Here is a 25,491-nt window from a genome sequence, read left to right on the forward strand (position 1 = left end):
CGATCCCACTACATCATGCCAACACTAGAGGATGTCCTCTGTAAGCTTTCCAAGGCCAGGATTTTCACCTTGGTTGATGCCTGAGATGCATTCCTTCAATGCAAGCTGGATGAAGAAAGCAGCTTCATGACTACGTTCTGGACCCCCTGGGGTCGGAAACGTTGACTCAAGCTCCCATTTGGTGTCTCAGTGGCGCCTGAGGTATACCAACGCAAGCAGCACAAGTTACTGGCTGGGCTCAAGGGCATTGAACCCATCGCCGATGATGTCCTGATCGTAGGCTGTGGCGACACAGACGAAGAAGCAGAACGCGACCACGATGTGAAGCTCCTGGTACTGATGGAGCGCTGCAGATCAGTTAAGCTTCATCTTGGCCTGAAGAAGCTGCAGTTCAAGGAATAAAGACAGACACCAATGTCAAGTTCAATAGCCTTGATCAAGCATTGTACAAATCCCTACAAGCGGAGTCCGGAGAACAGTCCGGCTAGTCGATTACCTATCAACTAGACTCCGTAACACTCATCTGCACGACATATAGGTGGACTATGGGCCATCAAGTCATATGATGGTTATGTTCAAATTATACTGGTCATAGCACAACCCCAACTCCAATGTAACGTAACAGGTCAAGCATTTACAACAGTTCTTTTTAATATTTTTTTTACAAAAGATACCTAGAAAATGGTTGAAGCCCAAATGGCAACCTATTCCCTACATATTGAACTATGTTTGACACCCCCAGCCCCTGAGAAGCAGGGGGTCTCTATACGGTGACTTATGTACATTTTTAAATACTGTAGAGACATTTGTAAAGTTGTCCTTTTGGAATCAATCCATTCTCTCTTCACACAACAGGATATCATATAACTCAAATTACATAACTCTGAAAATCCAAAACACCCTAATAAATAAACTATTTTAAATAAACAATTTTTTTGTCTGGCACATGGTAATCTTAAGGGAAAAAACATGTAGTTCTGCTCATTTCCCAATGTCAACCTATAATGCACAGGATAGCTTAGACCTGTTGGACGGAGGAAAATGTCAGCCATAGACAGTGGTATAAAGTACTTTAGTAAAAATACTCAGACACAAATACTCAACGGCTCAGACACGAGACATATGTGGCAGGGTTTACTGGCAATCACGGACTACAAAAAGAAAACCACCCACGTCACGGACACCGACGTCTTGCTTCCAGACAAACAAAACACCTTCTTTGCCCACTTTGAGGATAATAGAGTGCCACCGACACAGCCCGCTACCAAGGACTGCGAACTCTCTTTCTCCGTGGCCGACATGAGTAAGACATTTAAAAGTATTAAACCTTGCAAGGCTGCCGGCCAAGACGGTATCTGGAGCATCAGTATTTGTGGGTTTGAATAGAGACTTAAAATGGCCAGAAACAAAGAACTTTCTTCTGAAACTCGTCAGTCTATTTTTGCTCTGAGAAATTAAGGCTATTCCATGCGAGAAATTGCCAAGAAACTGAAGATCTTGTACAATGCTGTGTACTACTCCCGTCACAGAACAGCGCAAACTGGCTCTAACCAGAATAGAAAGAGGAGTGGGAGGCCCCAGTGCACAACTGAGGATTTTTACACAAAAGATTTGTGATTCGTTTTTAAATGTTTTATTATGCCACAAGTAGTCCAAGTCATCCAAGGTTATGTTACTCCGGCAGTGTTGATGCTGAAGAGGGAGAAAATAATCACTGGAATGCATTGAAATCACAAATAAAGTATTGATTGTAACTCAATGTAATTGTATATTCATTTCTCAAGTTTCATCAGGAAAAGGTCAAATATTTGTAACAAGTGTAATATCTACCATTCTGTATGAACAAAAGTTTCTTACCAATCCCTTTGCACTGATGTTCCTGGCGAAAAGCTTGCTTGGTAGTGGGACGAGTCTGAGTCTTTGGAGATTGTTGGCACTGTGTGGGAAAACATTACACAAAATTGTTACTTCAATAGTACACAGTACAATGCAATGTCATATTCCCGTATACACCCCACTGTATCCTGTGCATATACCAAATAAACATTGATATGAGTAAATTAGTGATAACATACGCACTGTTTATGAATTTAACCAATTCACCATCAATTAATTTATGGTTGGTAACATACTGGCCATGGTCTCACCTGAGATAGAGCAAAGAGGTAGGTAATTTACTGGCCGTGGACTCACCTGAGAGAGAGCAAAGAGGTAGGTAATTTTCTGGCCATGGTCAGATGAGCGAGAAAAGTGAGGTAATATACTGGCCTTGGACTCACCTGAGAGAGAGCAAAGAGGTAGGTAATTTTCTGGCCATGGTCTCACCTGAGAGAGAGCAAAGAGGTAGGTAATTTTCTGGCCATGGTCTCACCTGAGAGAGAGCAAAGAGGTAGGTAATTTTCTGGCCATGGTCTCACCTGAGAGAGAGCAAAGAGGTAGGTCATTTTCTGGCCATGGTCTCACCTGAGAGAGAGCAAAGAGGTAGGTAATTTACTGGCCATGGTCTCACCTGAGAGAGAGCAAAGAGGTAGGTAATTTACTGGCCATGGTCTCACCTGAGAGAGAGCAAAGAGGTAGGTAATTTACTGGCCATGGTCTCACCTGAGAGAGAGCAAAGAGGTAGGTAATTTACTGGCCATGGTCTCAGATGAGCGAGAAAAGCGAGGTAATATACTGGCCTTGGACTCACCTGAGAGAGAGCAAAGAGGTAGGTAATTTTCTGGCCATGGTCTCACCTGAGAGAGAGCAAAGAGGTAGGTAATTTTCTGGCCATGGTCTCACCTGAGAGAGAGCAAAGAGGTAGGTAATTTTCTGGCCATGGTCTCACCTGAGAGAGATCAAAAAGGTAGGTGTAACGGTTTTCCGTATGAGAAGGAGAGTCGGACCAAAATGCAGCGTGTAGATTGCGATCCATGTTTTAATGAACAAACGTAAAACACGAATCAATGCAAACACTACAAAATAAAGAACGTGATGAACGTAACGAAAACCTAAAACAGCCTATCTGGTGAAAAACACATAGACAGGAACAATCACCCACAAACACACAGTGAAACCCAGGCTACCTAAATATGGTTCCCAATCAGAGACAATGACGAACACCTGCCTCTGATTGAGAACCATATCAGGCCGAACATAGAACTAGACAAACTAGACATGTAACATAGAATGCCCACTCAGATCACACCCTGACCAACCACAACATAGAAATATACAAAGTAAACTATGGTCAGGGTGTGACAGTACCCCCCCCCCAAGGTGCGGACTCCGGCCGCAAAACCTGAACCTATAGGGGAGGGTCTGGGTGGGCATCTGTCCGCGGTGGCGGCTCTGGCGCTGGACGTGGACCCCACTCCATAATCGTTTTAGTCCACCTCCCTTGCGTCCCTAGATAGGTTACCCTCCTTAATGACCGCTCGGGACAGAGGGACAGCTCGGGACAGAGGTAGCTCGGGACTGATGGGTAGCTCAGCACTGAAAGGACGCTCAGCACTGAGAGGAAGCTCAGCACTGAGAGGAAGCCCAGGCAGGTAGTAGGATCTAGCAGATCTGGAAGAGTCTGGTCGACTGGCAGATCTGGAAGAGTCTGGTCGACTGGCAGATCTGGAAGAGTCTGGTCGACTGGCAGATCTGGAAGAGTCTGGTCGACTGGCAGATCTGGAAGAGTCTGGTCGACTGGCAGATCTGGAAGAGTCTGGTCGACTGGCAGATCTGGAAGAGTCTGGTCGACTGGCAGATCTGGAAGAGTCTGGTCGACTGGCAGATCTGGGAGAGTCTGGTCGACTGGCAGATCTGGGAGAGTCTGGTCGACTGGCAGATCTGGGAGAGTCTGGTCGACTGGCAGATCTGGGAGAGTCTGGTCGACTGGCAGATCTGGGAGAGTCTGGTCGACTGGCAGATCTGGGAGAGTCTGGTCGACTGGCAGATCTGGGAGAGTCTGGTCGACTGGCAGATCTGGGAGAGTCTGGTCGACTGGCAGATCTGGGAGAGTCTGGTCGACTGGCAGATCTGGGAGAGTCTGGTCGACTGGCAGCTCTGGCTGCTCCATGCTGACTGGCGGCCCTGGCTGCTCCATGCTGACTGGCAGCTCTGGCGGCTCCTTGCAGACTGGCAGCTCTGGCGGCTCCTTGCAGACTGGCAGCTCTGGCGGCTCCTTGCAGACTGGCAGCTCTGGCGGCTCCTTGCAGACTGGCAGCTCTGGCGGCTCCTTGCAGACTGGCAGCTCTGGCGGCTCCTTGCAGACTGGCAGCTCTGGCGGCTCCTTGCAGACTGGCAGCTCTGGCGGCTCCTTGCAGACTGGCAGCTCTGGCGGCTCCTTGCAGACTGGCAGCTCTGGCGGCTCCTTGCAGACTGGCAGCTCTGGCGGCTCCTTGCAGACTGGCAGCTCTGGCGGCTCCTTGCAGACTGGCAGCTCTGGCGGCTCCTTGCAGACTGGCAGCTCTGGCGGCTCCTTGCAGACTGGCAGCTCTGGCGGCTCCTTGCAGACTGGCAGCTCTGGCGGCTCCTTGCAGACTGGCAGCTCTGGCGGCTCCTTGCAGACTGGCAGCTCTGGCGGCTCCTTGCAGACTGGCAGCTCTGGCGGCTCCTTGCAGACTGGCAGCTCTGGCGGCTCCTTGCAGACAGGCAGCTCTGGCGGCTCCTTGCAGACAGGCAGCTCTGGCGGCTCCTTGCAGACAGGCAGCTCCTTGCAGACTGGCAGCTCCTTGCAGACTGGCAGCTCCTTGCAGACTGGCAGCTCCTTGCAGACTGGCAGCTCCTTGCAGACTGGCAGCTCCTTGCAGACTGGCAGCTCCTTGCAGACTGGCAGCTCCTTGCAGACTGGCAGCTCCTTGCAGACTGGCAGCTCCTTGCAGACTGGCAGCTCCTTGCAGACTGGCAGCTCCTTGCAGACTGGCAGCTCCTTGCAGACTGGCAGCTCCTTGCAGACTGGCAGCTCCTTGCAGACTGGCAGCTCCTTGCAGACTGGCAGCTCCTTGCAGACTGGCAGCTCTATGCAGACTGGCAGCTCTATGCAGACTGGCAGCTCTATGCAGACTGGCAGCTCTATGCAGACTGGCAGCTCTATGCTAACTGGCAGCTCTATGCTAACTGGCAGCTCTATGCTAACTGGCAGCTCTATGCTAACTGGCAGTTCTGAACAGGCGGGAGACTCCGGCAGCGCTGTAGAGAAGGAAGGCTCTAACAGCGCTAAACAGGCGGGAGACTCCGACAGCGCTGGAGAGGAGGAGGGCTCCGACAGCGCTGGACAGGCGAGGCGCACTGTAGGCCTGATGCGTGGTGCTGGCACTGGTGGTACTGGGCCGAGGACACGCACAGGAAGCCTGGTGCGGGGAGCTGCTACCGGAGGGCTGGGGTGTGGAGGTGGTACTGGAAAAACCGGACCGTGCAGGTGCACTGGAGCTCTTGAGCACCGAGCCTGCCCAACCTTACCTGGTTGAATGCTCACGGTCGCCCTGCCAGTGCAGCGAGGTGGAATAGCCCGCACTGGGCTATGCAGGCGAACCGGAGACACCGAGCGCAAGGCTAGTGCCATGTAAGCCGGCCCAAGGAGACGCACTGGGGACCAGCTGCGTAGAGCCGGCTTCATGGCATTAGGCTCGACGCTCAATCTAGCCCGGCCGACACGCGGAGCTGGAATATACCGCACCGGGCTATGCACCCGCACTGGAGACACCGTGCGCACCACTGCATAACACGGTGCCTGTCCGGTCTCTCTAGCCCCCCGGTAAGCACAGGGAGTCTGCCCAGGTCTCCTACCTGGCGTAGCCATACTCCCTGTTAGCCCCCCCCCAATAAATTTTTGGGGCTGCCTCTCGGGCTTCCTTCCGCGCCGCCGTGCCTGCTTCGCCAACTCCATTCTCTGATAACCTTCCGCGCACTGCTCCATCGAATCCCAGGCGGGCTCCGGCACTCTCCCTGGGTCGGCCGCCCACCTGTCGATCTCCTCCCAAGTCGTATACTCCATACTGTACTCCTCTTTGGGCTGCTCCTGTTGTTTCTTCTCCCGCTGCACCTTTGGGCGGCTACACTCCCCTGGTTTAGCCCAGGGTCCTCTCCCGTCGAGGATTTCCTCCCATGTCCAGAAATCCTTATTGCGCGTCTCCTCGCGCTGCTCCTGCCTGTTGACACGCTGCTTGGTCCTTTTGTGGTGGGTGATTCTGTAACGGTTTTCCGTATGAGAAGGAGAGTCGGACCAAAATGCAGCGTGTAGATTGCGATCCATGTTTTAATGAACAAACGTAAAACACGAATCAATGCAAACACTACAAAATAAAGAACGTGATGAACGTAACGAAAACCTAAAACAGCCTATCTGGTGAAAAACACATAGACAGGAACAAACACACAGTGAAACCCAGGCTACCTAAATATGGTTCCCAATCAGAGACAATGACGAACACCTGCCTCTGATTGAGAACCATATCAGGCCGAACATAGAACTAGACAAACTAGACATGTAACATAGAATGCCCACTCAGATCACACCCTGACCAACCACAACATAGAAATATACAAAGTAAACTATGGTCAGGGTGTGACAGTAGGTTACCACCTGTGGTAAATTCAATTGATTAGACATGATTTGGAAAGGAAAACACCTGTCTATATAAGGTCCCACAGTTGAGAGTGCAAGTCAGAGCAAAAACCAAGCCACGAGGTTGAAGGAGTTGCCCGTAGAGCACAGAGACAATATTGTATTGAGGCACAGCTCTGGGGAATGGTACCAAAATATTTCTACAGCATTGAAGGTCTCCAAGAACACAGTGTTCTCCATCATTCTTAAATGGAAGAAGTTTGGAACCACCAAGACTCCTCCGAGAGCTGGCCGCCCAACCAAACTGAACAATCAGGGGAGAAGGGCCTTGGTCAGGGAGGTGACCATGAACCCAATGGTCACTGACAGAGCTCCAGAGTTCCTCTGTGGAGATGGGAGAACCTTCCAGAAGGACAACCATCTCTGCAGCACTCCAACAAACAGGCGTTTATGGCCTTTATGGTAGGGTGGCCAGACGGATGCCACTCCTCAGTAAAATGCACATGACAGCCCGCTTGGAGTTTGCCTAAACACTCTCTGACCAAAACAAAACAACGCAGGAGTGGCTTCGGGATAAGTCTCTGAATGTCCTTGAGTGGCCCAGCCAGAGCTTGGACTTGAACCCAATCAAACATCTCTGGAGAGACCCTGAAAATAGCTGTGCAGCGACGCTCCCCATCCAACCTGACAGAGCTTAAGAGGATCTGCAGAGAAGAGTGTAAGAAACTCCCCAATAAAGGTGTGCCAAGCTTGTAGCGTCATACCCAAGAAGACTCAGGGCTGTAATCGCTGCCAGAAGGTGCTTCAACAAAGTACTGAGTAAAAGGATCTGAATACCTATGTAAATGTAATATTTCAGTTTTTTAAATTTGGTAACATTTATAAAAGCCTTTTTTTGCTTTGTCATTATTGGGTACTGTGTGTAGATTGAGGGTGTAAAAACAATGTAATCAATTTTATAATTAGGCTGTAACATTTGGAAAAAGTCAAGGAGTCAGAATACTTTCCAAATTATAGGATGTGGTGGTGTAACATATCATGACTGTCATTCATATTCCATTCACTCAGCTTAATGTAACATTGATTGATGTAGTAGGCTAAACCTTACTCAAATTTGCCCTATACCCATCATGAGGTTGTTAGAACCTAGCCTACAAATTAAAGTTTAGTGTAGGTTTAGAGACAAATTGGAGTAATCAAGTTGACAGACAGTCAAACATGCACACACTTGCCTGTATCTAGCTGATCTAGAGTTTAGTTTAACTAAAACAAGTTTCTATTGGACAAATTCAGTTAGGTCCATCCCCGTTTCTATCCATTTGCTTCCGTTTAAGAAACTTTTTGCAACAGAATTGGTGGAATGAATACACCCCTGATCACCCGCACACACAGTTCACTTTCATAGTAGCCATACAAACAGCATCTACGCACTCCCCTCCTCTCACATTTTCCCTTCGCTTGTGGACTTCAGTGCACAACACAACAGCTGTCTGTGACCCGGCAAAAACAAACAAACATACCATAACCGATACACACAGCCTATATTGTTGTCACCATATTAGCTAACATCATAGTCAACATAGCTACTATAGTAACACTTTAGTAAACCCACAATCCAATCCATGGTGTAGAGTCATGCAGTACAGTGTACAGCAAGCAGTTTAGCAGTTACAATCGCAGGTCCCGTTGGCAATAAATTAATACAACCGAAAGCAAAGACTGTTGTATAGACTTAGCCAGCTAGCTAACATAAGTGTCATTCCTCTCTGTTTGACTCAGGTTGTTGAATAGGCTAAATTAACTGCATTAGCTAGCGTAAGTGAAAGTTTTAAAAAAAAAATACTACAAAATGTCTCTATCTGCTGCTTCACCTTAATTTAAGAAATGTGTTAAAAACTTTCACCTATTGTCTTTCTCTTTCATTGAGTCACCTACTCAACACATTTTATGCACTGCAGTGCTAGTTAGCTGTAGCTTATCCTTTCAGTACTAGATTCATTCTCTGATCCTTTGATTGGATTCACAATAGGTTGGAGGACATCTTCCGGTAGTCGTCATAATTACTGTGTAAGTCTATGGAAGGGGGTGAGAACCATGATCCTCCTAGGTTTTGTGTTGAAGTCAATGTACCCAGAAGAGGATGGAAAATAAATGTCCTCCGACTACACCCTGGTGCTACCCTACAGAGTGCTGTTGAGGCTACTATAGCCCTTTATTGCAAAACAGTGTTTTAATCAGTTATTTGATGACGTTAATTTATTTTGTATAGTTTTGTTTAAAAAGGATACTTTTTTGTGTTTCACTATTTTTATGAAGGTCCAGTTGTGTGTTTGCTAGGTGGATGTGATTGTGTTCACTACAGGCGCAACTACGACTTTCAATTCCTGCCTCCCAACTTAATGCATAAGTCTGGCCACCGGGTGGGGCTGTACAAGTATGTGTTCCCACCACCCTGACCATGGTGGGCTTCATCCATGCCCTGGGAGCCATCATGCCCCAGGCAGACATGCAGTCCCGCTTGGTCAGACTGGGAGACTGATGGCCATGGGGGCCCGGGCATCAATGTGTTCTAGCCAAGCTCTGTTGCTCTGTTAATCTGTCCTGTCCACAGCTACATCGTATCCAAGCTGGGTATTACTAATCAATATCCTGAATAATTAATAACTGACGACTGTTGCTCTGTCCTGTCCACAGCTACATCGTATCCAAGCTGGTGCCGCTGCAGGTGGACTTTGTGTCCTACATGGATGACATCGCTGGAGAGGTGGGGGTCAGACCCAGCCTGGCCTGGCTGTTCTTCACTGACTACCCCCTATTCAAGAGGGTTCTGTGGGGTCCCGTCACTGCCTACCAATACCGTATCACCGGCCCAGGGAAATGGTCCGGGGCACGCCGAGCCATCTTCACCCAGTTTGAACGCATGTTCCAGCCCTTCAAGACCAGACAGGTGACATATGTGTCCTACATGGATGACAATACGGGGAGGTGGGGGTCGGGCCCAGCCTGGCCTGGCTGTTCTTCACTGACTACCCCCTGTTCAAGAGGGTACTGTGGGGTCCTGTCACCGCCTACCAGTACAGTATCACCAGCCCAGGGCACGCCGCGCCATCTTCACCCAGTTTGAATGCATGTTCTAGCCCTTCAAGACCACACAGGTGACATGTACTTCAGAAATATTCACACTAACCATGCAGGTAACTGACAAAATAAAGGAAACACTATCATAAAATGTATTAATAGGGCTTGGGCCACCACAAGTGAGAACAGCTTTAATGCACCGTGGCATAGATTCAACAAGTGCTTATAATTCTATTGAAGGAATGCGACACCATTCTTCCACAAGAAATTCCATCATTTGGTGTTTTGTTGATGGTTTCTGTGTGAAAAGAAACATTTATAAAGACGTTATTATTCCTTGCTGTCAGTTTGGTCTGGACTTTATCTTACATGTCCACCCCTTCAAGAGGATTCTGTCAAAACTAGTTCATCATGTTTATGAGTTTCAGCTTCTTCCTATAGGTAGATGAAATAGAGTTATGTAGGCTAGTAGCAACCCTCAGGGTTATTTAAGTATGTCAGAAAAGGGTTAGCCTATAGCAGTAGTTCTCAAACCTCTCCTCCGGGATCCCAGCTGTTCCATGTGATCTATTCCAAAGCTAGCACAACTGATTCAACTTGGCAACTAATCATCAAGCCGTTGAATTAGGTGTTCACTTCCTGATTTGTGAAGTTTCTTTACTCTGCTAATATGCTGGTCAGAGTCTATGTGTGCAGGACAGGCCTCTTAGGGAAAAGTTAAAGTCCTCAAGGAATTAGACCTGAAAGAATGTCTCACTACAGCTTACAGATCCAGTTATTCCAAGAATGCATCCTGAAATCTAACATGGGGGAGCACCACAAGCACACTGTGGAGCGGCTCAGCCAGCCTCCCTTTCGGTTCTCAGCTGAAGGTATGGACCAGCTGGCTCCATGTGAACTTCTTTCCCGAAGCTGTGTTTTAACGTTTAGAAACATCAATGATACGGTTTTGGAAACCTTTGTATCTTAACTTTCATACCAGCAAGAAATAATCTTTCTCGTTCATATGAAAAGTTAAGTTGCAAATGTTTCCAAAACTGTTGTGTGAGAGGCATATTTGTGTCGGGACATTTCACTTACAAGGCTGCAGGGGACGTCCAATGACCCAATGTAATGGAATTGGAGTCATGATAAGGGCTATCTGTGGGGTACCAAACTATGACCTGCATCTGACAGAGTTTCAGTTAACAGGGAGCAAAGTCCTTCTCACTCACTCAGACTACATTACAGACTGGGGTTACACAAAAACCTGTGTTCTTTGAGTTTAGAAGTTTTCCACACCAGCTAGCACAGGTAATAAACAGGTAGTATATACAGGCAAGACACAGGTTTCTTGATCCACTCACTGGACCAGGTGAGTACAATCTATGGGTGACAGCCAACTGATTTTAGATTAGTTTGCATTGTTATTCAGGTTTATGAAATGATCTACATTTTCTGAGGTGTGATTCTGTTGGTAGAGTGAGTTGGACAGTTATTGGTATAAGCTGCCAGTAGAAACAGAGGAACGATAACGGATCTGTGTGGTGATGCAATTGTGTCTCTGTAGGCTCAGTGGAAACTGAACTAGAGTGTCTGTCATCTGCCTTCTATAGTGTTGTCCTATGTCTCCCACCCTCTACAGACAGACGGACGGTATGTCTAAGCGTGTGTGTGATTGGGGCAGGTTCCTCAGGTCTGACCAGCATCAAGAGCTTTCTGACTGAGGGTCTAGAGACCACCTGTTTCAGTGCAGTTGTGACATCGGGGGGCTGTGGAACAGACTATCCACTCCCACAATAATCAGCCTATGGCTGAATCTAGTTACTTACCCCTGGTCTAGACGATCCTCTCCGCCATTCAGGGCTGTGCGTGTAAATACTGTATACTACAATTTGTATCAACATGCCCACAGACTGAGCATTTCAAGGTCAAAAAGAGGCTCAGGGAAATACATTTGTTTTAATGAAATAGGCAACAGTGATGTATTGGACATGCAGTGATTTAAAAATACAATTAGAAAGACTGCATGGGGGCTTTAACATGGTAAACATTTGTGCCATAACTAGTTTTAAACACCAAACCAACTTTAAATGTGCAGACTGACTCAACGTACAGTGCATTCTGAAAGTATTCAGACCGCTTGACTTTTTCCACAATGACAGGTTTTTCAACATTTTTGCAAATGTATTAAAAAAATAAACTGATATTACAATTTACATAAGTATTCAGACCCTTTACTCAGTACTTTGTTGAAGCACCTTAGGCAGCGATTACAGCCTTGAGTCTTAGGTATGACGCTACAAGCACACCTGTATTTGGGGAGTTTCTCCCATTCTTCTCTGCAGATCCTCTCAAGCTTTGTCAGGTTGAATGGGGAGCGTCACTGCACAGCTATTTTCAGGTCTCTCCAGAAATGTTCAAGTCCGGGCTCTGGCTGGGCCACTCAAGGACATTCAGAGACTTCTCCCGAAGCCACTCCTGCAAAAATATTTGATCCATTTTAGAATAAGGCTGTAACGCAACAAAATGTGGAAAAAGTCAAGGGGTCTGAATACTTTCCAAATGCATTGTACATTGCTTGTCAAAATGCTTTTGATACTATTGAAAGCTTAGGGGGGAGAATTCTGTGTTAAAGGCGACAATTCAGATGAGTCATCAAGTTTCTGAAAATGTATTTAATGTCCCAACAGAGGCCTGATGCAATTTGTTAAGATGGCTGAGCCAAATGTCTCAAAGGCCCTATAGGCTCCAAGGCAAATGATTGTTCTGAGTCTCAGGGTTTATATGGTAATTTTGAATGACATGCAATATTACAGACTTTGGGTAATATGAGACTGATAAGTTTCAAAGGGAATATTCACAGAATGACATTGGATATAATGAGCTGGTGCCTGGAAGAGGCTCCATAAGCAACCAAACAAAATTATAATTTTAAAAACAAGTGTGCATTACCTGGCTAGTGTCCAGCAGAGAAAGGCTAACAAGCTATTTTATTATCTGAGTGGAAAAACACAGCTTAAACAGAATGGAAAATTTCAGGTTATACTGAACACGTCCTGATATGGCCTTATAAAGATCAATCAAGTGTGTCCTCAGCCAACCCTTCACTATCTATACATTTTGAACTATGACCATTACATTTGCATAAAAGCTCCATAGACTTCAAAGGCAACATTTGGATTTGCCACTGCTCATGATCCGTTTCAGCCTACTTCAAGACTACAACGCAAAAGCACACACATTTACTTCAGGAAATGTCATTTTCTAGTTTATAATTGTGTTTTGTATTTATAAAAAATGTGTGTTTCTTATTCTGCTTCCTTGATTGTAGTATCTGTGTCTAACATTTTTGTGTAATTGCTGCTGATCTCATCATGCAGTGCCCTCTTGAAAAAGAGACCTTGATCTCAATTGGACTCCCTGCTTAAATTGAATTAAACTATCCTTCATAACTGCCCACATGAAAAAATACTAAAGTTTACTATAGAATATTACAAGTACTTACTAAAGAATTAGGTTGTAAACTGTAATATACTGTAGAATACTATAGTAAATACTACAGTATTATCCATACAAAAAGCACTGTAGTAAATAATACAGATGTCCAAAAATACATGTCAATATTAGTTATTTTTTTAATGTAGCCTCTATCCTCTAGTTTGTACTCTTGTAGGCTATATCCAGCCTTTTTCTCCTCTCTTGATTTGAGTCACTCGGTTGATTAATCAGCCACAGTTGACCAATCATAATTGTTCCACAGACACACGGCTAGTGAAATGAACCAATCAGCGCTGGTTTCAGTGACAAGGGGCTGGAAGAATTGGGGGGAGGGGTGGAAGAGAGAAAGATCTCTGGGGTTTGTAGCTTGGGCTCATTTCAACCCGTGTCCACTGGAATAGGGAGGTAAGCACAACTTCCACATCATCATCAATGTTTACTGTTTGAAAACGTTTTTTTTGTGTGTGTGTGTTGATCGATGACGTATCATAGCCTCGCGAATCCACCAGATCCCACAAGCGGACATTAAACGGGAACAGGCTGCATGTTTCATGCTTTTTATGAAAAAACATCTAACCAGAACAATGGGTGAGCAACTCTCCCTTTTACATTTTCTGGGGAAACAAAAGCACGGTATTTATATTGCAAATCTTCCTGAGACACTTATTACGTCAAAGACTGATAAAATATGTTCATGGATCTCTGTGTTCCTTATTCACTGAAGAGGCAGATACTTTGTTTCTAGAGGTTCTTATTGTTCAGTTTGAAGTCAGGTATTTTTGATTACATGTATAATTTTCTATTTATACCTTTCGGTGTTCTTCTGATCGACTCAAGCACTCTTAAATAGATGTAGGTCTCAAAGTGAATCATTGCTTGACAATGGTGTATGGATTAAAAAGCCTATTAGTTAAGTTCTAAAGAAACAGTGCCTTCAGAGACATGCAAATTACTATTTTTTCAGTAAACATAGCCACTCCTGCAAGGTTAAAATAGGGTTTACATTCTCTCATCACCATCTCACTACTGCCCATCCCCCTATTCCGAGCCTATAGTCAAGGGGGCATAAACTTTTGCTCCTAGTTGGACATTTTGTGACCATCCCCTAGAAACAGTGGCACTAACCAATCAGAGGCACTGGTTTGGCTACGACCCTTAAAAGTAACATATTTGCGTAGCTCTTCCTTTTGCTCGATTTTTTTTTTTTAAATGTTTAAAAAAAAAATATATATATATTAAACTAGGCAAGTCAATTAAGAACAAATTCTTATTTACAATAAAGGCCTAACCCGGACGACGCTGGGCCAATTGTGTGCCGCCCTATGGGACTCCCATTCACGGCCGGTTATGATACAGCCCGGGATCGAATTCAGGTCGGTAGGGATGCCTCTAGCACTGCGATGAAGTGCCTTAGACCACTGAGCCACTCAGGATTCTGATACCTCCCAAGTGGGAAACACAGGATCATCTTTCTACAGCAAGTTAGCAAGTCAGAAATGTCAGTTTCCTAGTTCTGACTAGCATGTGAGCGTGGCATTAGTCATAGGTATTTGTAATATACTGTATTATTTTATGTTTATACCCTTCTGTGGCCTCCTGATTGACTCACTCATATGGGTAGTATAATTTTGTACATTTTATTTATTTTAAACTTTTTACATTGTCATAAAGAGCACATGCGCAACTTCATAACAAATGTTTTTCCATCTCCAGAGGCTAAATTAAGAAAAATGACCTATAATGGGTGACAATTAAAGTAGCATTTTAAAATTAGCCATACCGTCCCTTGTGACAGGGGGAATGGATGCTTGTTGTGTGCAAAAGGGAGGGGCAACAAAAAAATTGTAAAAAAATGTCTAGCCTTTCTATGTATGGGTAACAGGGTAACACTAATATTATCATTTTTAACATGGTTAACCTGTCTTGGGCAGGGGGTGGTATTTTCACCTCCGAATGAAAAGTGTGCCCAAATTAAACTGCCTGCTACTCAGACCCATAAGCTAGGAGATGCATATAATTAGTAGATTTGGATAGAAAACACTAAAGTTTCCAAAACTGTTAAAATAATGTTTGTGAGTATAACAGAACTGATATGGCAGGTGAAAATCCAACCAGGAAGTACTATTATTTTGAAAGGCTGTTTTTCCATTGAAAGCCTATCCACCATACAAAGACTTAGGACCCAGTTCACGATCTCTATGGCTTCCTCAACATGTGACCAGTCTTTAGGCATTGTTTCAGGCTTTTAGTCTGAAAAATGAGGGAGATACACCACTTTCAATGAGAGGACAGTGGAAATTTCCATCCATGAACCAAGCACATGATCGCGAGCGCACATTTCTTGTTTACCTTTTTCATTGACAAAGCTTTTGTCCGGTTGAAATATGTATTTATTATTTATGACAAAAACAACCTGAGGATTGATTTTAAACATTGTTTGACATGTTTCTACTATCATTTATTGTACTTTTGATTTTTCGTCTTGGGGAGCGCGCATTGTGCCTTTTTAGATTCCTGAACTAAATGCACCAACAAAACGGAGGTATTTGGACATAAAGATTAACTTTATCGAACAAAACAAACATTTGTTGTCTAACATGGAGAGCTGGAAGTGTATCTTGTATCAATGTTTATGATGAGTCTTTCTGTTATTTGATGTGGCTCTCTGCTCTTTCACCGGATGTTTGAGACAATGCATTTCTGAACATGACACAACAATTTCAAATTAGGTTTTTGGACATAAAGATTAACTTTATCGAACAAAACACACATTTATTGTGTAACATGAAGTCCTGTGAGTGCCATCTGATGAAGATCAAAGTTTAGTTATTAATTTAATCGCTATTTCTGACTTGTGAGCCCTAGCCTTGGCTGGAAAATGGCTGTAAGGTCAGCACCTAGTCACAGAAAACCAAACATAATCGTTTGTTGAGCTTTCGCGGTAAAGCCTATTTGAAATCGGACACTGTGGCTGGATTTACAAGAAGTGTATCTTTAAAATGGTGTAACATACTTGTATGTTTACAGAATTTTAATTATGGGATTTCTGTTTTGAATTTGGCGCCCTACAATTTCACTGGCTGTTGTCGAGGTGCTTGTACCAGAGAGGTTAAGTTAAAGCGTAGATGTACGTGATCCAGCTGTTAAATTGAGTGTAAAATAAAGGCACTCTTATTGTGGAACAACTCTTATCATGCTGTGTTACTGAGAGTTGAGCAGCTTTACAGCGATCGTTCCCATGCTCAATAGGATTTTCAGGAAATATGTGTTTTGGCTCTCTGCCATGTTCCGTTCTCTTTGGCTCACACCAACATTTTTGTTACCCTAGACCCTCCCTGTCCTTCTCTTCCCACTGGGCACAGAAGTCAATTCAATGTCTATTCCATTTTTCATTGAAATGACGTGGACACATTTATTCAACCAGCGTGTGTCCAGTGGGTTTCTCTCTCTCGCACTCTTTATTTCCCCTCTCTGTCTTGGCTATGTATGCATGTATGCATGTATGTACTTTAAAATCATACAATGTGATTTTCTGGATTTTTGTTTTAGATTCCGTCTCTCACAGTTGAAGTGTATCTATGATATAAATTACAGACCTCTACATGCTTTGTAAGTAGGAAAACCTGCAAAATCGGCAATGTATCAAATACTTGTTCTCCCCACTGTATGTCGGTTAAGGGTTATAGGGCCCTTCTGAATCTTTCTTTTAAATAGTGCCTGAGCATGTGTTTACCTCAGCGTTTAAATTTTACATCAAGAGTTTGAGTAATTGTAAACTCAGCAAAAAAAGAAACGTCGTCTCACTGTCAACTGCGTTTATTTTCAACAAACTTAACATGTGTAAATATTTGTATGAACATAACAAGATTCAACAACTGAGACATAAACTGAACAAGCTCCACAGACATGTGACTAACAGAAATTGAATAATGTGTCCCTGAACAAAGAGGGGTCAAAAGTAACAGTCAGTATCTGGTGTGGCCGCCAGCTGCATTAAGTACTGCAGCGCATCTCCTCCTCATGGACTGCACCAGATTTGCCAGTTCTTGCTGTTAGATGTTACCGACTCTTTCACCAAGGCACTTGCAAGTTCCCGGGCATTTCTGGGGGGAATAGCCCTAGCCCTCACCCTCCGATCCAACAGGTCCCAAATGTGCTCAATGGGATTGAGATCCGGGCTCTTTGCAACTTGTCACTGAAGAGCACTTTTTGCCAGTACTGTCTGGTCCAGCGACGGTGTGTTTGTGCCTATAGGCGACGTTGTTGCCGGTGATGTCTGGTGAGGACCTGCCTTAAAACAGGCCTTACAAGCCCTCAGTCCAGCCTCTCTCAGCCTATTGTGGACAGTCTGTGCACTGATGGAGGGATTGTGCGTTCCTGGTTGTTGTTGCCATCCTGTACCTGTCCCGCAGGTGTGATGTTCGGCTGTACCAATCCTGTGCATGTGTTGTTAAACATGGTGTGCCACTACGGGGGCAATCAGCTGTCCATTCTGTCTCCCTGTAGCGCTGTCTTCGGTGTCTCACAGTACGGACATTGCAACTTGTTGCCCTGGCCACATCTGCAGTCCTCATGCCTCCTTGCAGCATGCCTAACAGGCTGACTACACCACTTGTCGCGTGCGTGAGCGTTGAAAAATAAATGTAGAAATCTGTTATTCAGTTATTGCGCGCGTCAACGAGTGTCTGCGTTGCCTTGGGCTAAAATAGAAGTCAGTTCTATTTCTGACGCAGTTCGCGCTGCAAGTCCTGCCTCTCCCATCTCCTCATTGGTTTATAGAAGCAGGTACCCATGTGCCATCTCCTCATTGGTTATACCCACGTGGGTGACTGAAGATGAAACAGGTCAGTGGCGGTAATGCACCTCATTTATGAAAGTTGCCAATTGCAATATAAAGTCAAGAGAAGAAAAAGGCTGGAAGGATGAGAGATGACTAGAAATGATTTGGTTGGCTGTTTTTTGTGTGGATTAATTGGTGGAGTAGAGGACCTTGTGCATTTCAGGTAAAATAACAACTCCATGTTTATATCCCAGGACAAATTAGCTAGCAACAGCAAGCTAGCTAAATAGTACAAATTTGCTGGCAAGTGCAAGCTAAATTGCTATAAATGTTTAATGCTTTTCGACCTGTCTTCAAATTAATATAATTGGTTCAGAGTTTTTGATATTTTAACTTGCGTGTCGTGATCGGGTTTGGTGTGGGGGGACAAAATACATTTATGCATGATGGCGCACGCGCGCAGCCGGTTTGGGATCTGTGTAAGGCACGTTCACACAGATGAGCAGGGACCCTGGGCATCTTTCTTTTGGTGTTTTTCAGAGCCAGTAGAAAGGCCTCTTTAGTGTCCTAATTTTTCATAACTGCGACCTTAATTGCCTACTGTCTGTAAGCTGTTAGTGTCTTAGCGACCGTTGCACAGGTGCATGTTCATTAATTGATTATGGTTCATTGAACAAGCATGGTAAACAGTGTTTAAACCCTTTACAATGAAGATCTGTGAAGTTATTTGGATTTTTACGAAGATGTGAGAATGTTTTTAACTGTACCTACATGGGAATACAGTATTTGTGCACAGCAAATTGGCAAGTGTTACCAAGTGATGATTTTTCAGTGTAACATTTCTAGAGTTGATTCAGGAGTTAAATTAAGTGGTGTAAAATAACCCCAGTGTTGGTGTTAATACCCAGAGTTGAGTGTGATTGGGTCATTGTTACTCTGAGTATTTCTACGTGTGTTATTCTACACAAACACACCCATCATTATCATATTTCTGGAGGTTGATTTTGAATAATTTGTTTCAATATCTGTGCTTGACAGCTACATTGATGGATTCATCTTATGCTTCTCAAACAAACAATAACATGTTTCTAAACTATTCCTATCTGTGAGTAGTTGGATTTATTGCACCCTGTTACTGAGATGGTTGTTCCAGTTTAGATGGTTTAAGTAGTCTCATTTCTAAATCTTCCCTACCTTTGCAGTCATTTCAACTGCAGGTTGTGTGGGGCTTAAACGTTCCAATTGTTGGGTAACCTCGCTCTGGAATTCCAATAAGAAAAAAAACATCACTTGCAAGTGAGCATAATGTGACTTGCATGTCTGATGTGGCCTGCAAACCAGAGGTTTTGACCAGTGTGTTTGGGTAAAACTAGACCGTCAAAGTTAGGCATTATGATATATGTAATGTAATATCATAAAGAGTTTAACTTCTTATGGCTGGGGGCAGTATTGAGTAGCTTGGCTGAATAAGGTGCCCAGAGTAAACTGCCTGCTACTCAGTCCCAGTTGCTAATATATGCATATTTGGATAGAAAACACTCTGAAGTTTCTAAAACTGTTTGAATGATGTCTGTGTATAACATAACTCATATGGCCGGCAAAAACCTGAGAAAAAATCCAACCAGGAAGTGGGAAATCCGAGATGTAGATGTCAACAGTCTTTAGAACCTAGTTTGATGCTTCTACTGTAAAGTGGGGTGAATGAGAGGGGAGTCAGAGGTCTGGCAGAATGCTTTGAGCTCGTGACGCTCGTTCACGTGAGAGGTAGCTCGCGTTCCATTGCATTTCTACAGACAAAGGAGTTCTCCGGTTGGAACATTATTGAAGATTTATGTTAACGTCCTAAAGATTGATTCTATACATCGTTTGACATGTTTCTATGGACTGTAATGGAACTTTTTGATATTTTGTCTGCTCCTAGTGAACGCGCTTCGTGACTTAGTGCATTTTGTAAACAAATCCTAACAAAAGTAGCTATTTGGACATAAATGATGAATATTATCGAACAAAACAAACATTTATTGTGGAACTGGGATTCCTGGGAGTGCATTCTGATAAAGATCATCAAAGGTAAGTTAATATTTACAATGCTATTTCTGACTAATGTTGACTGCACAATATGGCGGATATATTTTTGGCTTGTTTGGTCTCTGAGCAACGTACTCAGATTATAGCATGGTTTGCTTTTTCTGTAAAGCTTTTTTTGAAATCTGACACAGCAGTTGCATTAAGGAGAAGTGTATCTAAAGTTCCATGCATAACACTTGTATTTTCATCAACATTTATAATTAGTATTTCTGTAAATTGGTGTGGCTCTCTGCAAAATCGACAGATGTTTTTGGAACTACTGAACATAACGTGCCAATGTATACGGTGATTTAAAAAAAATATAAATATGAACTTTATCGAACAAAACATGCATGTATTGTGTAACATGAAGTCCTATGGGTGTCATCTGATGATCATCAAAGGTTAGTGATTATCTCTATTTCTGATTTTTTGTGACTCCTCTGTTTGGCTGGAAAAATGGCTATGTTTTTCTGTGACTTGGCTCTGACCTAACATAAACATTTGTGGTGCTTTTGCCGTAAAGCCTATTTGAAATTGGACACTGTGGTGGGATTAACAAGAAGTGTATCTTAAATGGTGTGAAATACTTCTATGTTTGAGGAATTTTAATTATGGGATTTCTGGTTTTGAATTTGGCGCCCTGCACTTTCACTGGCTGTTGTCATGTCGATCCCGTTAGCAGGATCTCAGCCCTAAGAAGTTTTAATGACAATTCATTTAGGTTCTCACTTGGTGAAGGCCATTGAATGCAACAACCATGTCTCTGTCACCAACAAACACAGTAACTCTACAATTCACTCAAAGGTAAGTAAGTACCCTTGGCTTGTGCGAGCCCGGAACAGCTCATATGAGCAGGAGCCGATCTCCTGTTTCTGTAGCGTGATGCACACATACACCCCCTTGGCACAGGGCCTTACCCCCCCCAACCTATCTATAGCTAAGTGCCAAGCAGAGGGTCCCATTTTTACTGTCTTTGGTATGACTCAGTCAAGGATGGAACTCTGAACCTTCCAATCTCAGGGTGGACACTCTAACCACAAGTTAAGGCTTTGCACCCTTCATAGAGAGTTCAAGGAAGAACCTTTTTAGAGGATTAAAGCAAAGATTCCGATAACTAACCCTGATAAATGGGTTCTTCATAGAAAAAAGCCCTTTAAAGTATTCAGTAAAATGTACTGAATTGCCCCTTACCGTCCCCTGCTCTCCCACTGCCTCATGCCCTCAAGGAGTGGAGACCAGGACAGGAGCTGTAAAAACGTTTAACTAGACCAAAGTTCACATCCAAATAACTGCTGCTTCTCTCTGTAGATAGCATTTAGTTTGAGGTGTACATTCATTGTTGTAGGTTAAAGGGGGAGAATATATAGATTAATGTGAAGTTACAGTATAGACTGACTCACTCACTTACAGTGCATTCGGAAAGTATTGAAGCCTTTTTCCACAGTTTATTTTACAGCCTTATTAAAAAATGGATTGAATTGTTTTTTTCCCCCTCAATCTACTACACACACTACTTAAAAACAGGTTTTTAGAAATGTTTGCAAATTTATATCACATTTACATAACTATTCAGACCCTTTACTCAGTACTTTGTTAAAGCAGCTTTGACAGCGATTACAGCCGAGTCTTCTTGGGTATGACGCTACAAGCTTGGCACCCCTGTATTTGGGGAGTTTCTCCCATTTCTTCTCTGCAGATCCTCTCAAGCTCTGTCAGGTTGGATGGGGAGCGTTGGATCGGGTTCAAGTCCGGGCTCTGGCTGGGCCATTCAGAGACTTGTCCCGAAGCCACTCCTGCGTTGTCTTGGCTGTGTGCTTAGTGTCGTTGTCCTGTTGGAAGGAGAACCTTCCCCAGAGATCCTGAGCGCTCTGGAGCAGGTTTTCATCAAGGATCTCTCTGTACTTTGTTCCGGTCATCTTTGCCTCGATCCAGACTATTTTCCCATCCCTGCTGCTGAAAAACATCCCGACAGCATGATGCTGCCACCACCATGCCTCACCGTAGGGATGGTGCCATCCTCCAGATGTGACGCTTGGTATTCAGGCTAAAGAGTTCAATCATGGTCATGTTTCATGTTTCTCATGGTCTGAAATTCCTCTAGGGGCCTTTTGTAAACTCCAAGCAGGCTGTCATGTGCCTTTTACTGAGGAGTGACTTCCGTCTGGCCACTCTATCATAAAGGCCTGATTAGTGGAGTGCTGCATAGATGGTTGTCCTTCTGGAAGGTTCTCCCATCTCCACTGCAGAACTCTGGAGCTCTATCAGATTGACCATCATGTTCTTGGTCACCTCCCTGATCAGGGCCCTTCTCCCCCGATTGCTCAGTTTGGCCGGGTGGACAGCTCTAGGAAGAGTCTTGGTGGTTCCAAATTCTTCCAATTAAGAATGATGAAGGCCACTGTGGAAACAGGGTGCACCTGAGTTCAATTTCGAGTCTCATAGCAAAGGGTCTGAAACGTATATAAATGTGATATTTCAGCGAATGTATAAAAACCTGTTTTTGCTTTGTCATTATGGGGTATTATGTGCAGATTGAAGAAAAAACAATTTGATCCATTTTAGAATAAGGCTAATGTAACAAAATGTAGAAAAAAGAGAAGGGGTCTGAATACTTTCTGAATGCGTTGTAAATAGCTGTGAGTTGCTAAGCCAATCATTGATTGACAATGGTGTTTGGATTTAAAATCCAATCAATGAAGTTCTAAAGAAATAGTGCTTTCAGAGAAATGCAAAACATGGTTAAAATAACACTAACACGGTTCAAATAAAACAAATTAGAAAGAAAGCTTTGAATTCCCCATTTCACACCTCAGTCCATTTCCCATCCCCCCACCAGAAGTCACTCCACTGCCCCACCAGGGCCTATGGTCAAGGGGTCATAATCTTTGTCTCTTAGCTGGACATTTTTCGTGACCATCCAACAGTGCCATTCCCACTAACCAATCAGAGGCACTGATCTGGTCTGGCAATGACCCTCTCCTGCATGTGCAGGGTTCCTAGTGTCCAGGGGTGTAGTGCTGCGGGAGCCTGGGCTAGTGGTGCTCCCTCACTTTTTCGGAGCTGGTAAAACTATTTTTGGAAAATTTTATTTTGATAAATTCTAAATTATATTTAATTGCCAATAAAATCCCATGATGAATGGCAAACCAAATAAAAATGTATAGCAGCCTAAAGGTAGGTAAGTGGCAGTGTCTTTTCTCTGACAGTGGCGAGATTTATGAAAAACTGTAGGCTACAAGTTTGGCCAATAGGAATGTGGGGGGAAAATCTGCAGCTCGGCGGTGTGACGGGGTTTAAACAGATTAACTTTCTCACACCAACGGTATCTATGATCCAAATTCACTGTGTCTGCATTGATGTTCATACAACTCCACGGACCCCCTCTCGCGCAGTGAAACCCAGAACGATATGTGACACCATTCTGCCAAAGACCCCAAAACCAGAGTGGCCACTGAAAAGCCCAAGGAGCCTGACCGCCTCTGGAAGTTGCTGTAGCCCTGCTTGGGATATTTGCAGCAAAGTTAGTCACCAACGCTCTGGATAACATCCAAACAACATAACCAGCTTTGCTAGGGTAAGTAATGGTCAGAGTGGGGTGTTCTCTCATGTGTCTGGAAGTAGTTAGCAAGCTAGCCAATGTTGGCCAGTAAGCTTGGGTGTGGAAACAGAGCGAGGGGGGGGGCTCGGAAGCACCAAGGAACAATGCGCTGAACCACAAACTGAACTGAATCCCAAATTGACGGACCTCCACGTCTACAGACAGAAATAATATGTTTGTGAGATACTGAGATTTCTAAGTATACTTTTTTTTATTTTTACATGTCTTTGTTTATTACTGCCGAGGCCAGAACATTTGGATCAACCCTACTCATCGGCCAGAGTGTCCGGAGTGTGCGTTGAACTTTCCGAAAGCCACACGTTGTCAGTTCGTAATTCAAAATCTGACAGCACAGTTTTTGTCACCAACGCTCTAGATAACATAACAGCCTAACCAGCTTTGCTAGGACGAGTAATGTTCTGTCATTTGTGTCTGGAAGTAGCTAGCAAGTTCTGTTCGTACAGAACGCTCGGCTCAAACCCTTAGAGGTGGGCGGTGCTAAAGCTTAAGAGTGTGTGTGAACGATGCCGAATGATTGTAGGAGGCTCTTCAATAGTAGTACCAAAACATTTTTTTTTTAAGTTTACAAGTTTATCAACTTTCAAACCTTTCCCATTGTTCCTCAACTGTAGTGTATGATATAGCATTTTGGAGCTCTTAATCTCTACTTTTATCCAATTTAAAAGACCGGTCCAAATGTTTCTACATAAGACCGGTTTGGAGCCGGTCGGTCACATATGCTTTGATTGAAACAAAATACAAGAAAGACTAATAGTTTGTAATGCCATCTGCTCTAAATCGCTCACGAAAGAGTAATTCAAGAATAGCTAAATGCATATTCCCATCCATGAAACTGATTGAGATCAAATGAATGGCATGCAGATGCAGTTTGGACGTGAAGTCATCATTCATGATAATGAATTTTGAAATGAAGTATGCTTAACTTGGTGTTTGAGGCTATTCAATAAGCTACATCTGTCGGTACAAACTTTGAGGAAATTATGACGTGATTTACACCACTGTCAGTCTTTCACCAGGTGAGTGTGATATTGTAAATTAGTTGTAGTTATTCCAATGGTACCTCTCTCTCTCTCTGTCTGTAGTTTCATCATAATGGTGCGTACAGTAGCAGTGATCGGGGCAGGTCCCTCAGGTCTGACCAGCATCAAGAGCTGTCTGGATGAGGGTCTGGAGCCCACCTGCTTTGAGAGCAGTGAAGACATCGGAGGGCTGTGGAGGTTTAAGGTGAGTGGACTGGGTGAGGAACCTGATGCCTGATCAACACTAATCTACTCTGTGTGTGTGCTCTGTGTGTGTGTTGAGTGTGTGAAGTTTTGGGATTGCCCACTACTGCTGGAGATTTCAATATCCAATATAAATGACACTGGCTCTGTTTCAATATCTAAAGTGTATGCATTATAGATTACCCAGGCTTTGTTCCAATATCTAATGCATTGGACACATTATAAGGGGTATATTCACCTTATGATGCCCCGCTCACTTGACCCAGTTCCTGGGTTTCCACTAGTTATCACACCCACAAAGAAAACATGAATGAAAACAACTGTGCTTTCTGGTCATAATTTAAGGTTACGGTTAGGCTAAAGGTTAGCAGTGTGGTTAGTGTTACGGCGGTTAGGTTTAAAATACAATTTTAAGAAGAGAGATTGTAGAAATATGCAGGGTTTATGACTTTGTCATTGTGATAACTAGTGATGACACGTTCCTGATCGAACGTGATTGTTTTTCTACTTCCAGCCCATTCACAAACAAGCAAAACTTCATTAAATATGAATTAAATTGTTCAAAACTTGCACAGAATTTGAAAGATGTGTTTATTCTTTGTTTAGGAAAATGATTGAAAAAATGTGAGCGTTTGTTTTAACGTAATATAAGCACTCGGAAGCTGACGTTAGTTAGCATTCTCATAGAGAATGATTGACGGTGATA

General features: G+C 43.9%; 1 protein-coding gene and 1 long non-coding RNA gene across 5 annotated transcripts in view; one reads left to right on the forward strand and one right to left on the reverse strand.

Moving 5' to 3' along the window:
• Nucleotides 1–1,518: 1,518 nt before the first annotated feature.
• Nucleotides 1,519–2,362, reverse strand: LOC110524500. Its single transcript, XR_005051589.1, has 3 exons — nucleotides 2,148–2,362; nucleotides 1,858–1,936; nucleotides 1,519–1,692 (listed from the first exon to the last, which is right to left on the reverse strand). It is a non-coding gene; the product is annotated as an uncharacterized LOC110524500 (long non-coding RNA).
• Nucleotides 2,363–10,816: 8,454 nt separating this feature from the next.
• LOC110524501 (flavin-containing monooxygenase 5) overlaps nucleotides 10,817–25,491 on the forward strand; it is a 28,258-nt gene continuing 13,583 nt past the window's right edge. The window contains exons 1-2 of one of the 4 annotated variants that reach the window (XM_021604214.2): nucleotides 10,817–10,967; nucleotides 24,645–24,786. In XM_021604214.2, coding sequence (XP_021459889.1) covers nucleotides 24,655–24,786 — 132 coding nt within the window. In that variant the 5' untranslated portion in view covers nucleotides 10,817–10,967; nucleotides 24,645–24,654. Of the gene's footprint in view, nucleotides 10,968–13,386; nucleotides 13,499–13,539; nucleotides 13,682–23,335; nucleotides 23,518–24,644; nucleotides 24,787–25,491 lie in introns of those variants that run through there. The other 3 variants (XM_021604215.2, XM_021604213.2, XM_021604216.2) reach the window with 3 other exon arrangements.

This window comes from Oncorhynchus mykiss, chromosome 5 (assembly GCF_013265735.2).
Source record: "Oncorhynchus mykiss isolate Arlee chromosome 5, USDA_OmykA_1.1, whole genome shotgun sequence".
NCBI lineage: Eukaryota > Metazoa > Chordata > Actinopteri > Salmoniformes > Salmonidae > Oncorhynchus > Oncorhynchus mykiss.